This window comes from Armigeres subalbatus, chromosome 1 (assembly GCF_024139115.2).
Source record: "Armigeres subalbatus isolate Guangzhou_Male chromosome 1, GZ_Asu_2, whole genome shotgun sequence".
In the NCBI taxonomy this organism is placed as follows: domain Eukaryota; kingdom Metazoa; phylum Arthropoda; class Insecta; order Diptera; family Culicidae; genus Armigeres; species Armigeres subalbatus.
Window position 1 is genome coordinate 107,203,851 of NC_085139.1, and position 14,008 is coordinate 107,217,858.

At 44.7% G+C, this 14,008-nt stretch overlaps 1 protein-coding gene across 2 annotated transcripts in view; it reads left to right on the forward strand.

The window, feature by feature from the left end:
* LOC134204449 (mucin-3B) overlaps positions 1-9,474 on the forward strand; it is a 38,171-nt gene extending 28,697 nt beyond the window's left edge. For both annotated transcript variants that reach the window (XM_062679278.1, XM_062679284.1), the window contains one exon: positions 6,822-9,474. In XM_062679278.1, the coding sequence (XP_062535262.1) occupies positions 6,822-8,662 (1,841 nt within the window). In that variant the 3' untranslated portion in view covers positions 8,663-9,474. The remainder of the gene's footprint in view (positions 1-6,821) is intronic.
* The last annotated feature ends 4,534 nt before the right edge of the window (positions 9,475-14,008 follow it).

The window sequence follows — 14,008 nt, forward strand, 5'->3', positions numbered from 1 at the left end:
TTAGTTTTTTTTTTCTAAGTAATTTACTTGAAGATGAATTTTTATACTGTTAGTAGCTGTTAGAGGATGCTATCGAAGGGTATTAAAATTGAATTTGTTTACTTTTTATTGTAGGCCCTTATCAATTGTTAAGCGAGAAATATGCAAAAACGTAATCGAGACAGCCTTTACTAGCAACGAATCCCCACGCTGGAAAATCCAAATATTGTGACCAAATTTAATCGTTTTTTTTTTTAAATCATATTTATTCAAATTTAGACCACCAGTCGATAGTGGTGGTGAGCTGCCAAAGCGACTCACAAGCAGCATTCCGACGTGCTCATCTATGTTTACTCTATTCTCGTAGTACTATTTGGTAATCGTAAAATTGAAAATATATTGAGATTTTAATTTTATTATATTTTTTTCAAATTTAGGTTGCATGTCGTTGAATTTAAATAATCAGAATTCAGAAATTAAATGAATTCCTTAGTCAAATGCATAAATTTATAGATGTTACTGCCTTCCTAAGTTATAGACAATGTCCTGATTTTGGTACTATGCTTTATATGTTCCAATCGATATTTTTTAAAACCAAGGTGGCCTTACTCTCGGTACTGTGTCAAAAAATGGTCCTTAAAGTGATGACTCGAATATACTACCATTTTATTTAATTTATTTAGATTACATTTAAACAAATAACACTGAATCAACAATATGACGCCACACTACACGCTTCGAGGCCACATATCTCCATCGATTGCGACCCACGCTCGCTAATTAATTTTCAACATGGTCCGCCCACCTAGCTCGCTGCGCTGCACTTCTTCCAGTACCTGCTGGGTGAGAAGCAAACTCAAACTGTCGTCACTTTCCCTACGTTGTGTTTCTTCCAATTTTGTTTCTGCATCTACAGAACGATGCAGATTTCTTCTTACACGCCACACTACTTTACTGGCACTAATTTATCCGTTGGGAGGGCGGTGAATTCGATTCTACCGTTGAAACACTACACTGCTTCTCATGCAATTAACTTTTATTGTCCAATTATTTAGAGCTTCCCCTACTCAGTTTATTCGATGTTCTTACTGTCGAGGATTGATTGGAACTAACAACTAACTTAAACGAGTACATTGGTCATGACTACCCCCGAGCAATATGATGTGCATACCGTGATGCCAAATAGAAAAATTAACTCGTCTAATTTATGACCGTTAGCACGAACCATTCAGTGAGAAGTTTGTGTCTCACGCATTTACGTCAGTGGACCAACAACCATCTTTGCTGGGTTGCTGTCTGGCGTTCTTGCAACATGCCCTGCCCATCGTATCCTTCCAGCTTTTGCCACCTGCTAGATTCTGGGTTCGCCGTAAAGTTGGGCAAGCTCGCAGTTCGTTCTGCGCCGCCACACACACCGTTATCTTGCACGCGTCTTACGAGCACTCGCAAGTCCTTCTCGAGCATGGTTCAAGTTTCATGTCCGTAGAGGACTTCCGGTCTTAATATTTATCGATTTGTTATTCCGTCTGCAGTGGTGGTCTCCAGGTGCACCAATACTGAAGGCTGTGCTGGAAGTAGGAGCTACGAATGGCCATATTCTTGGAGGCGGTCTAAGCTCATCATCCTAGCTAACCTGGGCGTTTAAGTCTTCTATGCTGATTTCGACGTCGTGGCTTGGGAAGCTATCGTACACACGTTCTAGCTGCCAGAGTTGTCATCTACTTTTGGCAAACAAATCTCGCTTAACTTTTCAAAAGGACCTAAGTAACATTTTTTTCATGATTTAATTTGAATATTGCAATCAACATACCAATATGAAAGCTTTTGATTGCAGTACTCAAATAAAATCATGAAAAAATGTTACTTAGGACCTTTTGAAAAGTTGAGCGAGAAATCTGCTCTTTGATTTTTTTTATCATTTTAATAGTTATACATATAAGATTAATGCAGTCAGTGCCAAGGATGTTATCCATCATTTAGTAATATGCATTCGATCATTTAGTAGTTTGTCAATAACTCATTCCACAAGCTGAGTTTCAAAATATGCTGTATGGTGGACTTCTAGCGCGGAGTTTTTTCTACAACTCTGCCCAATGGTTCGTTGTTAGAATTCAACTAATAACGGGTTATGCTACGTTTAGACAAGGCAAGTGAATTGAGCAAGTCGCTTGAATCGAACGCGAACTGAACGTGTAAACAGCTTAATTCAATTCACTTGAACGAAAAGAAAGTTGAACATGTTCAACTTTTGGCAAATCAATTGAATTCAACTGAGTTGTTCAATTCACTTGCCCTGTCAAAACGTAGCATTATAGAGCTAGTTGCAGTAACTTAAACTAAATGATTGGAATTGTGTTATCTTTTAGTCTATGTTAGCTATAACTGTAGCTATAACTCCGTTACCACATAACATATGTGTAACTGGGGTAGCAAAAGTTGTACCCTTATAACACTTTTTATTTGTTATACGGAACATCGAAACGTCAGAAGATAGTCTAACAGTATTTGATCTAACAAGGGGTCACGCGACTTATATTGTATATCTGAATACGATTTGCGTTGGAATTATACAAAAGATTTTCCCTAGTGGCGTTGGGTGTTTAGGAGCTGAAATTGTTTTTTTAATAGTTAATTGGAGATTGAGGTAAACAATATTATAAAAAAGAAAGTAGTTGAAGGTATGTAACTGATTTAATATTGTATTGATATTAATTCGACAAACTCGAACAAAATCCATTCTTACGCCGCGCACGGGCTGCTAACCAGTAAACGATAAATTTGTTTGGTGTTTGGTTGAAATATTATGTTTTTATTCGAAAAGCATATAAAATGCTCATTCATTGCTATAAGCATATTTATTAACCGCATTTCTCAAACATTTCTCATGTGTGGCGTCTCTCCTAGTGGTGTGGCATCGCACCCGAATTTTACTTTTTCTAACATGTGTAACCGACTTTTGTCTTTCAAAAGTCTTCTACACTATGTTTCCTTAAACTATCAATAACAACAAGTAGAGTTTCATTTATCGGATTATTTTGAAAAAAAAATATCGATTTTTAAAAAGGTGATGCCTCATCTGGATTTCTCAGTTAACTTTTCAAAGGACCTAAGTAACATTTTTTCATGAATTAATTTGAATAGCGCAATCAACAGAACAACATGAAAGCTTTTGATTGCAGTACTCCAATTAATTCATGAAAAACATGTTACCAAATCTTTAAAAAATTAAGCGAGATTCACCCTCAGTTAAATGTTCAATGCACAGTTTTGGTGTTTTCTGTTTCCTTTTTACATGTCGTTGAAATTGCTCTACTTTCGGTAAAGAGTATTCGGAATACTACCAACCCAAAAGCAATATTCTAATAATGAAAAGAATGCCATGAAAAGAGATAACATTAATATCGTACATCGTAATAACCTATTCAGATTACGTGTTTCACGACTAAAGATTATCTTGATGTCAATGTTGAAACTTTTCTACACATGTTGAATAAAATCTACATTTTTACCATGCTGACTGTCTAAATATTATATCAATTTTAGAAGAATTTTATTTTCGTATGATAAATAAGTTAAAATGGATAAAAGACGAACATTTCATCAGAAATCGCCTGAAAATAGAAGTTTACTCTACAAATAAATCAAATTAAATTTCATCAAATATTAATTTGTTTAGTAACAGCATAGGAGAGACCTTCTTTTGGATGCAATCCGTCATTTTTAAAAACAATGCAAAAAATTGTCGATAGAAAAATAAATATCATTATACTTCGGCTACAGATCTTGCACTTTGTAGTCTTGGAAAATAGTGTTATAATTTTCTGATCATATGGTATTTGTTTACACTTGAAAATGACAGAACGATGTTCCCGTTCCAAATTATAACAGTTTTGGCTCATCAAAAGGGGGTCAACTTTTGGATTGGATTTTGTTCGAAGATCCACTTATGTTATGTGCCGTTACTGTTGAAATTCAAGCAAGGAACCAGTAGGTAGAGTTGTAGAAAACCTTCGCACTAGAATTCCACCATGCAACACATTTTGAAATTCAGCTTTTGAAATTAGTTATTGACAAACTACTAAATAATCGAAGGCAAATTACTAAATGATCGATAACATCGTTGGTCAGTGCAACTTATAGAACTAGAAGGATGTTTGAATTTTCTTAATGTCATTTTGCTCTGTCAAAATACTACACGCCGGAGCCGGATGGGCGCGCATTATTTCGATAGGTCGAAATGACGTTTAGAAAATTCAAACAGCTTTCTATTAGTTGCACTCACTGAATACATTTAATATAATTGCTAAAATGTTCAAAAATCAAAGTGCAGAACATTTTTACCAAAAGTGTAGGACAACAGTTGTCACAGAGTTACTCTGCTAGCTACGCGAACAATGCGTACTTATCAACATCATCTGTGGAATGTGGGCTAAGGACGTTGATTATGCTGAAGTTGAAGAACCGGCCTTTGATCATTAAACCTGCAAATTTTCGCTTTGATCGGCAACTACCCGATCTTGCGCATATGCATATCGCCCATCACTATGAAAGCTGTAAAAGCTGTCGTGTGATACTTGGTATGATTACCTCTAAACGTTCGCACTCTTGATCCCTTCTCTTCTAACACACCTCCTGTAGCGCTATGATACCTATTCCGCGGTCTTTCAGCACATCAGAAAGTGTGCATGTTCCCTCCGATGAAATTGAGAGATTTCCAGTTCCACGAACCGAGCTTCCAATCGCAAGTCCCTTTCCGTCGCTATGGTCTTCGTAAACTGTTCTGGTTCGTAATCTCTGGTTTAATATTCGATGCTTGCTTTTACAAGGGTAGCTTGCAGTGCCTGACACCAGCTCTCTAAATTTCCGGGGAACCATTCCCCCTTAGTATTCGGTGGACCATGATACATGTCGTAATCTGACAGCAACTCCTCCTCCGCGTCAGGACCGTCACCGGCCACCGAAGCGACACTCACGCTTCGACCGATGGGGGCGATGCCACCCGCTTACCCGAAGCGGAGCCGGTCCTCCGAAGGGCTCTCACGCTCAAGTAATAGAGCGGAGCTGGCCCACACGTCGCCGTCGGATCCCACGCTACGACTGACAGGGCGGTGTCACCTGCTTGCCCGGATCGAAGCGGAACTGGTCCACACGTCGGCTCCCACGCTTCGACTGACGGGGGCGGTGCCACCCGCTTGCTCTGCCGAATAGAGTGGAGCTGTGGGATCCGTCGTGTGGACCACATCCGCTTAAATCCGGGCAAGCGGGTGACACCGCCTCCGTCAGTCGGAGCGTGAGAGCCGACATGTGGACCAGCTCCGCTCTATTACTTGAGCGTGGGAGCCCTTCGACCGTGGGAGGACCGGCTCCGCTTCGACCGGGTAAGCGGGTGGCACCGCCCCCATTAGTCGAAGCGTGAAAGTCGCTTCGGTGGCCGGTGACGGTCCTAACGCGGAGGAGGAATCGCTAGGCGAAACGTCAGATTACGACAATACACAGTTTTGCTTAGAGCCCCTCGATGGTACTCGGACGATGATCAACTACTTCCAACATGGGGAACGGACGCTGTTGTAAGCCGTACCTCCTTGGTAAATAGGCGCTCGGTGGGATGGGATTGGGCTAGTGCGCTTTGGTGGGACCTTCTTGCGGGTACATGCTGCTTTTTATAGATGTTTAAAAGAGCCCGCTCCTATTTTATCTACGCCTTCTAATCAGTAGGTCCTGCTCCCTTTTGGCGACCTGGAGGGTCAGCCATAGCCTTAGCAAGTTTTACTTTAGTTCCTTACCGATAATGTTCTTGCCTCTCATAAACTCGATAATGGCGTCGAGCTGTTCGACCACTGCCCAAATACTAGACGTAGTTCCGCACCCTCTTGGATGGGAACCTGATCTGTGATATGAGCCGGGCAGACTCCTCAGGGTCATGGCTATTTTAAGCTGGTTCTCCGACTACAGGCCTGCGTTTTCAGATGATCGAAAAGTTCATCTGGCACGAAATGGTGTGACTTCACATCTTCTTCTTCTCGTAGGTTCAAGTTACACAACTGTTTGAGAAAGGTTCCCTTAAAGGCATGATTATGCTTTCCTGGTATTTTTGTGAACATTTTCAAAACGAACGGACAACGTCGTGGTGGGCTTAAAACAAAACCTTCCTAGTCAGCAGTATTTGCATCCTGAATTTCCAGGACTGTCTGTTTTGGTTAGTCAATTTCGAGAAATTGCTGATGGTATCCAACATCCATCGTATGGCTGTTCAAACCGCACGCAAAATCGCTTTTTGTATTTCGTGATAAGTGTATCAAAAATGCTGAATTATTGGTATATTACAAAACAATTAAGTTAAACTTTTTTCAGTTGGAAACATTAAAACTCTCTGACGACGCGAATTGTTGTGCTACTATACAGAACAAAATCTATCCAATTATTGTTTAGTTGATATCTCGAATTTAGTCTCGGTTTCTTTGCTCGCACTTTGCTCTTTTACAGTCGGCCTGTTTAACCAGCTATCTAATACGGGCATTATAATGTGTAATAGGTGTCGTTACATACATACACACATACAGACAGTAAATTCGTGAGGCTGAGACAACATATGTATGTATTGCGAGTGTACATTATCATAATATTGTAAGGTTCAGTTTGTTCAAATGATGTTTAAGGTTATTTAGTTTTGTGCATGCTTTGCTTTAGGGTAGAGCTTTCCGCTGCAATGCTTCTGCTTCCCGATACTCTGACCAACCCAGTTAATCAGCTTCTCGGTGTTCTTGCCGGTGTCAATGTACCCGACGCAGCAACTGATCCTTTTTCTTTTCCCAAAACCAAAATATCACAATCTATTCGAACAGGTGTACAAGAGATCCTCCAGGAAGGTGGCGCACACCAGCCCGACAAGAATGGGTCAAAGGGCGAAGTTTTGGATACGAAAATCGCAGAAAACTCAGGCACGTCTACTGCAGATGAAGTAGTAGCACCAGCCCCCGTGCAAACGTGTTTAGAGCCTAGTATTTTCGCTGCGGAAGAACCATCGACCGCATCAACGAAGACGGCAGAACGTCTAGACTCGTCGTCATTCCACTACGGTACTTTGGGTGTCGACAACCAGGAGAACCGAAGCAAGGATGACGATGGCGAATTCGAGTTCGTCGATACCACCAGTAGTAGCAGTCGCAATCAGTTGTATCAGCAACCAACGTCAATTCCTGCAAGCACATGCCCCTCAGTGTCTGTATCTTCTCATGGTGCAGTGATCTCGCCAGAGACCGCGGCTGCATCGTTAGTGTTAGGATTTCCTTCAGGGTCGGTGTCTTCTTCTCCTTTAACGGCGATGGTGACAACATTACCATCAGTAACATCCAGTGGCAGTGTGGTGCGGACGATTAAGTTACCGGAAACACATATTTACACACCGAGCAAGTGTGTGAACCCGGTGTCTAGGGATTCGACGGATCGAACGGAGATGTACGGTGAGCTTGGTGGAGGTGATTCTCGGCTTGACGGGTTTGATAAAAGTATTAAAGTGCGGGAGTATCGAGATGTGGAATATAAGTTAGAGAAAGGTTTGGCAAGGAATCATGAGACGGCCGGTGAGAATGAAGGGTTTGATCTTCGAAATTCGGATGCGAAGGGAGATTTTAATTTCGTTAATAAAAAAGACAAACATAACAGTTTTTCCAAACCGGTCATTGGTACATCTCCAACGGCAGAACTAGATCAATTGGACGACGATTTCAGCGATTTTCAAGCCGCAGTACCCGTACCAGAACCAACAAAACCAATTGTGAATAAACCTTTGACGAATGTGACCAGCGAGCAAAACCGATCGAATACTAGTTCACCGATATTGCTGAGCCCTTCGATTCTTCTTCCTCAGCAGGCAAACCCTTTGCAGCCAACTGAGACTCACAAGATAACCCAAATCAACTGGCCAGAACCAGGAATCGATCCGGATGAAATGGCTAGATTTGAGGCTGCTTTTCCAAAACCAAAGATGGCTTCTCAACCTTCTTCATCTAATCACTCTACACCGAAGCACACCAATGTTGTGTCCACGAATGCAGCGGACGATGACGAGTGGTCTGACTATGTCTATTCCAAGCCCACAACGGAGAAACCTTCGCCGACCAATTCCAGAAACTCCCATTCCAATTCAACTCACGCCAACAGCCAGCAGGAGGAGTGGACAGACTTCATCTACAGTGCTCCTGTGACGCAGAATCTATCATCTAGTCAAAACAATTTTAACTATCAGAACAATTCCTTCGGTGCAAATAGGTTAGGCGGGCCTAGTTTCAGCTCCTGGAATCAACAGCAGCTCCCTCCCCCGCAGTTCAGTTCGTGGAACAGCAACAACTACTACTACACACCCCCAACCAACGCTAACAACAGTGTACCCAGCTCAACCACCGCTCAGAAAGTGCCAACATTCACATCCGAACAAGCCCTCCCTGCGCATCATGCCACCAATATGAACATGTTTTACCAAACGCCACAAACGGCGACGCCGTCCGTCCAAGCTCGCAGCAAGTCACAGTCACATCACATTCCCGGCATTTCCCAGCTACCGGAATTGTCCTTCATCACGCCGAACTCGACCCCCGGTGTCAGCGGATCCGTGTCCGGTGTGAAACCCTTTGCGCACTCCTTCCTCAACAACGTGATATCGAGCAACAATTTCACCAAGAAATGATTGTTGCTGTACGGGGGTGGCGGTGGGGAACCCACCGATAGCTGTCCCAACCGGCAAGCACGGATACGCCGCTCGCACCGAAACTCACCGGAATCGGAAGCACTGCACCCATTCCCAGCTGCAGCCGCAGGTGTCACTGTGGGAGATGTTATCATGTAAATAGCTCAAATCCCTTCCTTATTTATCCCGAAGGCCCAAACGAATCTTGTAGAGTTGTTGAGAGTTCGAAATAATCGGCTCACTCCCCTTGAAACTGTCTACTTCGAAAGAAAGTTGTAATCTGATTTGTTTTAGGCTAAATATCCTACTATAGCGAAATTCTAAACATTGTGGAAAAAGAAAGCTCGTTGGGTTAAAGCTTTTGCAATTTGTTCCCCCATCCAGAAGCATCATCCATTATTGTTTAAGTATTCCAATTTGTTGCATCGTTTTTATTCTTTAGATTTTACGTTTTGTAAACTACCAAAAAGACATTGTGCGTAGAGCAGGTACTTATGCTAGAATTGAACTAGAAATCAGCAGCTTAAAGTTGTGTAATTTGTACTTAACTTGTAGATTAGAGACCGTTGATAATAAGTGATAACAGTGCGAAAGACTAGAAAATCACGGGAAGACTTTCCTTTGGAAACTTATTGGTTGTTTAGTTGAGATACTGAAGGATTCCCTTACTTAGGTAAATGTGCCGAATGAGCTCAGCGGGCAGTTATTTCATTGCTAAGTTATATTTACGTTAATACCGTGCCCAACCAGCATGTGACAAGCGAATCCATTTTCAACAATAAAGGGGATTATACATTATTTATTTAGCAAAATTTTAGAGTAGTACTCATTAATCCGAAATATCCTGTTTTTCAAATAGTTTTCTAATTTTCCGTGTCTTTTATGGCTCGATTCCCACGTAGCATCTTTTCATCGTTGCGTGCACGTGGCGATGAAAAGACGTTACGTGGGCATCGGGCCTAAACAATCCACCGAACCGGGTACGTTTTAATGCATGACAGGATTGAATTTCTTTATTTATTGACAACAACGTGCAGAAAATAATTTCTTGAATATTTCGTTTGCTACTGAGGTGGCATCATCCGAAAATGGAAACGAAGCCTTCTTGATGTACGGAATAAACGTAGTGCCGATAACGCGTCCGATCAACAACCTCCTCATCGGCGAAATTCGCTGGAAGGGAGAGAGGGTTGGACGACTATTCAACACACGCCGACTAGAAGATGCCACGGTGAAACGGTTCGCGTACTGCAGATATTCCGGAAGGTGGCAGCGTGTAAGACCATTGAACCGCCATCAAAATGCCATCATCGCCAAAATCGAGAATAATCTGGGCGGACTGCGCACCCAGAGAGAACAATGGATCACCGATGAGACCTGGAGGGGGAAAGAGGAGTGGAGAGAAGGCAAGTAAACAACGATACTTGGCTCCGGAGAAGGAAATGAAACACTCATGTCGACGGAACAAGCGAGCGTGGGTGCACTTTCTGGCAGACGAAGGAGAGAGTGCCGCAGCATCCGGGACATTCGCCTTCCCTGCGATATCTCACGATGCTTAAGAGGGGCGAAGATAAATGACACGATGTCTATTATTATTATTTATTCAGACTAAGGCCGAAGAAGAAGAAGAAGGCCGAAGTGGCCAGGGCGGTATATAAGAGTCTTCTCCATTCGGCTCGGTCCATGGCTACACGTCGCCAACCACGCAGTCTACGGAGGGTCCGCAAGTCATCTTCCACCTGATCGATCCACCTTGCCCGCTGCGCACCTCGCCTTCTTGTGCATTCTGGCTACGTGCCCGGCCCACCGCAGTCGTCCGATTTTCGCGGTGTGAACGATGGATGGTTCTCCCAACAGCTGATGCAACTCGTGGTTCATTCGCCTCCTCCACGTACCGTCCGCCATCTGCACCCCACCATAGATGGTACGCAGCACTTTCCTTTCGAAAACTCCGAGTGCGCGTTGGTCCTCCACGAGCATCGTCCAGGTCTCGTGTCCGTAGAGGACACGATCCGCTTGGCTTTCCTCTTCAGTCTGATGTAGGCTTCCTCCATCTTCTCGAAGTTACGTGCCATAATATCTATGTCATCGGCGAAGCCAAATAGCTGGACGGTCTTATTGAAAATTGTACCACTCGTGTTAATCCCTGCTCTTCGTATTACCCCTTCCAAAGCGATGTTGAATAGCAGACACGAAAGACCATCACCTTGCCGTAACCCTCTGCGGGTTTCGAAGGGACTCGAGAATGCCCCTGAAACTCGAACTACACACATCACCCGATCCATCGTCGCTTTGATCAACCGTGTCAGTTTATCCGGAAATCCGTTTTCGTGCATTAGCTGCCATAGCTGGTCCCGATCGATTGTATCATATGCGGCTTTGATGTCGATGAATAGATGATGTGTGGGCACGTTGTATTCGCGGCATTTCTGCAGTACTTGGCGAATGGCGAACACCTAGTCCGTGGTGGAGCGTTCGCCCATAAATCCCGCCTGGTACTGCCCCACGAACTCCCTTGCAATCGGTGCTAGTCGACGGCATAAAATTTGGGAGAGTACCTTGTAGGCGGCGTTCAGCAATGTGATTGCGCGGTAGTTGCTACAATCCAGCTTATCGCCCTTTTTGTAGATGGGACACACGACACCTTTCATCCACTCCTGCGGCAAAACTTCCTCCTCCCAAATCTTGGTAATGACACAGTGACCGTGTTTAAATAGCTCTCCTGGTAGTTTGTCAACCCCACGGTCTCGATCTTCCTGCTGACGTTTTTCCTCGCTCCGGAAAATCGAGTTTGGTCTGTTCCGCGCCCGTTTATATCGTGCCTCGTTCGCCCTCGTGTGGTGTTGCAGGAATCTCGCCCATACTGCATTCTTCTCTTCCACTAACTGCTCACATTCGCTGTCATACCAGTCGTTTCTCTGATCCGGGGGCACCGTGCCAAGTGCAGCGGTTGCGGTGCTACCAATGGCGGATCGAATATCTCTCCAGCCATCTTCAAGAGACGCTGCGCCTAGCTGCTCTTCCGTTGGGAGTGCCACTTTCAGCTGCTGCGCGTATTCTTGGGCTAGTCTACCGTCTTGTAGCCGCCCAATGTTAAGCCGCGGCGTCCGACTTCGACGCGTGTTGTACACCGTCGAGAGTTTTGAGCGTAGGCATACTGCAACGAGGTAGTGGTAGTGGTCGGATTCAATATTCGCACAGCGGTAAGTGCGGACGTTCGTGATGTCGGAGAAGAATTTACCGTCGATTAGAACGTGGTCGATTTGGTTTTCCGTTTCTTAGTTAGGTGATCTCCATGTGGCATTGTAGATATTTTTGCAGGGAAAGAATGTGCTTCGGACTAACATTCCGTGGGAGGCTGCGAAGTTTATGCATCGTTGGCCGTTGTCATTTGATACGGTGGGCAGACTATCCAGTCCGATGACCGGTCTGTACATGTCCGCCCTTCCTACATGGGCGTTCATGTCGCCGATGACGATTTTGACGTCCCGCAGTGGGCAGCCATCGTAGGTCTGCTCCAGCTGTGCGTAGAACGCTTCTTTCTCGTCGTCGGGTCTCCCTTTGTGTGGGCAGTGCACGTTGATGATGCTATAGTTGAAGAAACGGCCTTTAATCCTCAGCTTGCACTTCCTTGCGTTGTTGGCTGCCACCCAATCACGCGTTGGCGCATCGTACCCAGCACTATGAAGCCGGTTCCCAGCTCGTTGGTGGTGCCACAGCTTTCAGCTTTAGCAAATCTCCTGCAGCGCCACGACGTCGAAGTTGCGGGGATGTAATTCATCGTAGATCATCCTGTCGCAACCTAGCGACTTGCAGTTCCATGTTCCAAGCTTCCAATCGTGATCCTTTATTCGTCGCCTAGATCTTTGCCGATTATATCGAGTCGCATTATCTCTTATATTGTTCGTAATTATTGGTTTTCCAGGCGGCTTATTGGGCCTGCGCAAACCTCCTGTCTCGCCGGAGGGCCGTCGTGTCAGGGCTGTTTAGCGTCCCACCTAACACCAGGACTTGGGCTTGTGCGCTTTGAGCGGCACACGGTCGCTTTGGCGGAGCCTACTTGCGGATACATGCAGCTTTTTATAGAGGTTTAACAGGGCCCACTGTCAAACTCCCTGGAACCCAGCGGGACATCGCAGCAGAGGCAGACCCAGAGGCTCATGGCGGCGAAGCCTCAATAAAGAAATAAAAGAAGTCGACCGAAATCTAACCTGGCAACAGGTTAAAGCGATAGCCGTGCATCGCTCAGGATGGAGATCTTTCAAGTCGGCCCTTTGCACCACCGGAGGTGTACAGGATCCATAAGTAAGTAAGTACTGTCAAACCCCACCACATCATTGGCAGGCGCCGATGTCTATGATATAAATATGCAAATAGAAAGTTATTGACCGACCCACCTGAAACGCTGATTCGAGCACTTCGAACAAGTACCAGCCAGGCAACCACCACCTCAGCACGATCTGCCTAGGATCCGACGCATAACACGCGTCAATATCGAAGCTCCATCACTGCCAGAGATTCAAACAGCCATCCACAATTCCAAAGCATGAAACCGAACAAAGCCCCAGGGGTCGATCGCATATCAGTCGAGATATTCAGGAAACCGCAACTTTCCCGGTGGACTGGACGGTTATCCATCCATCGGTGCATAGTAATCCTAGCTAGGATTCACGAGAAGCTCGATGCGACTCTGCGGCGGCAGCAGGCCGGTTTCCGTGCCGAAAGATCATGTGTGGACCATATTGTCACGCTCCGTATCATCCTGCATCAGGCCAACGAATTCCAAGAGTCTTTTTACTTGGTATTTATCGACTACGAAAAAGCTTTCGGCCGCCTCAATCACGAGAATTTGCGGGGTGCCCTGAGACGCAAGGGGGTTCCTGAGAAAATCATCGGTCGTATCAAGGCACAGTACGAGTCCTTCTCGTGTAGAGTGCCACACATGGGATCTAGTTGCTGTGGGGCAAGGATGTATTCTATCACAGTTACTGTTCCTTATCGTAATCGATGAGATTCTGGTAGATACGATTGACCGTTAACTAAACCGCGGGCTGCTATGGCCTATAACCGGCATGGGGCACCTAAACGACTTCGAATTAATGATGTTGCACTCCTCGCTTAACGGCGCTAGGATATGCAGAGTATGCTCAACGACCTTGCCGAGTGCTCCTCTTTGGCAGGTTTAGTCATCAACGTCAACAAAACCAAATCGTTGGATGTAAACACGGTGACTTCTTCCAGTTTCACAGTAGCCGGGTAATCGGGGGAGAATGTTGAAAGCTTCCAATATCTTTGTAGCCAAAAGGCGTCAGTTGGCGGTACCATGATCGACATAGGCACGCGGAT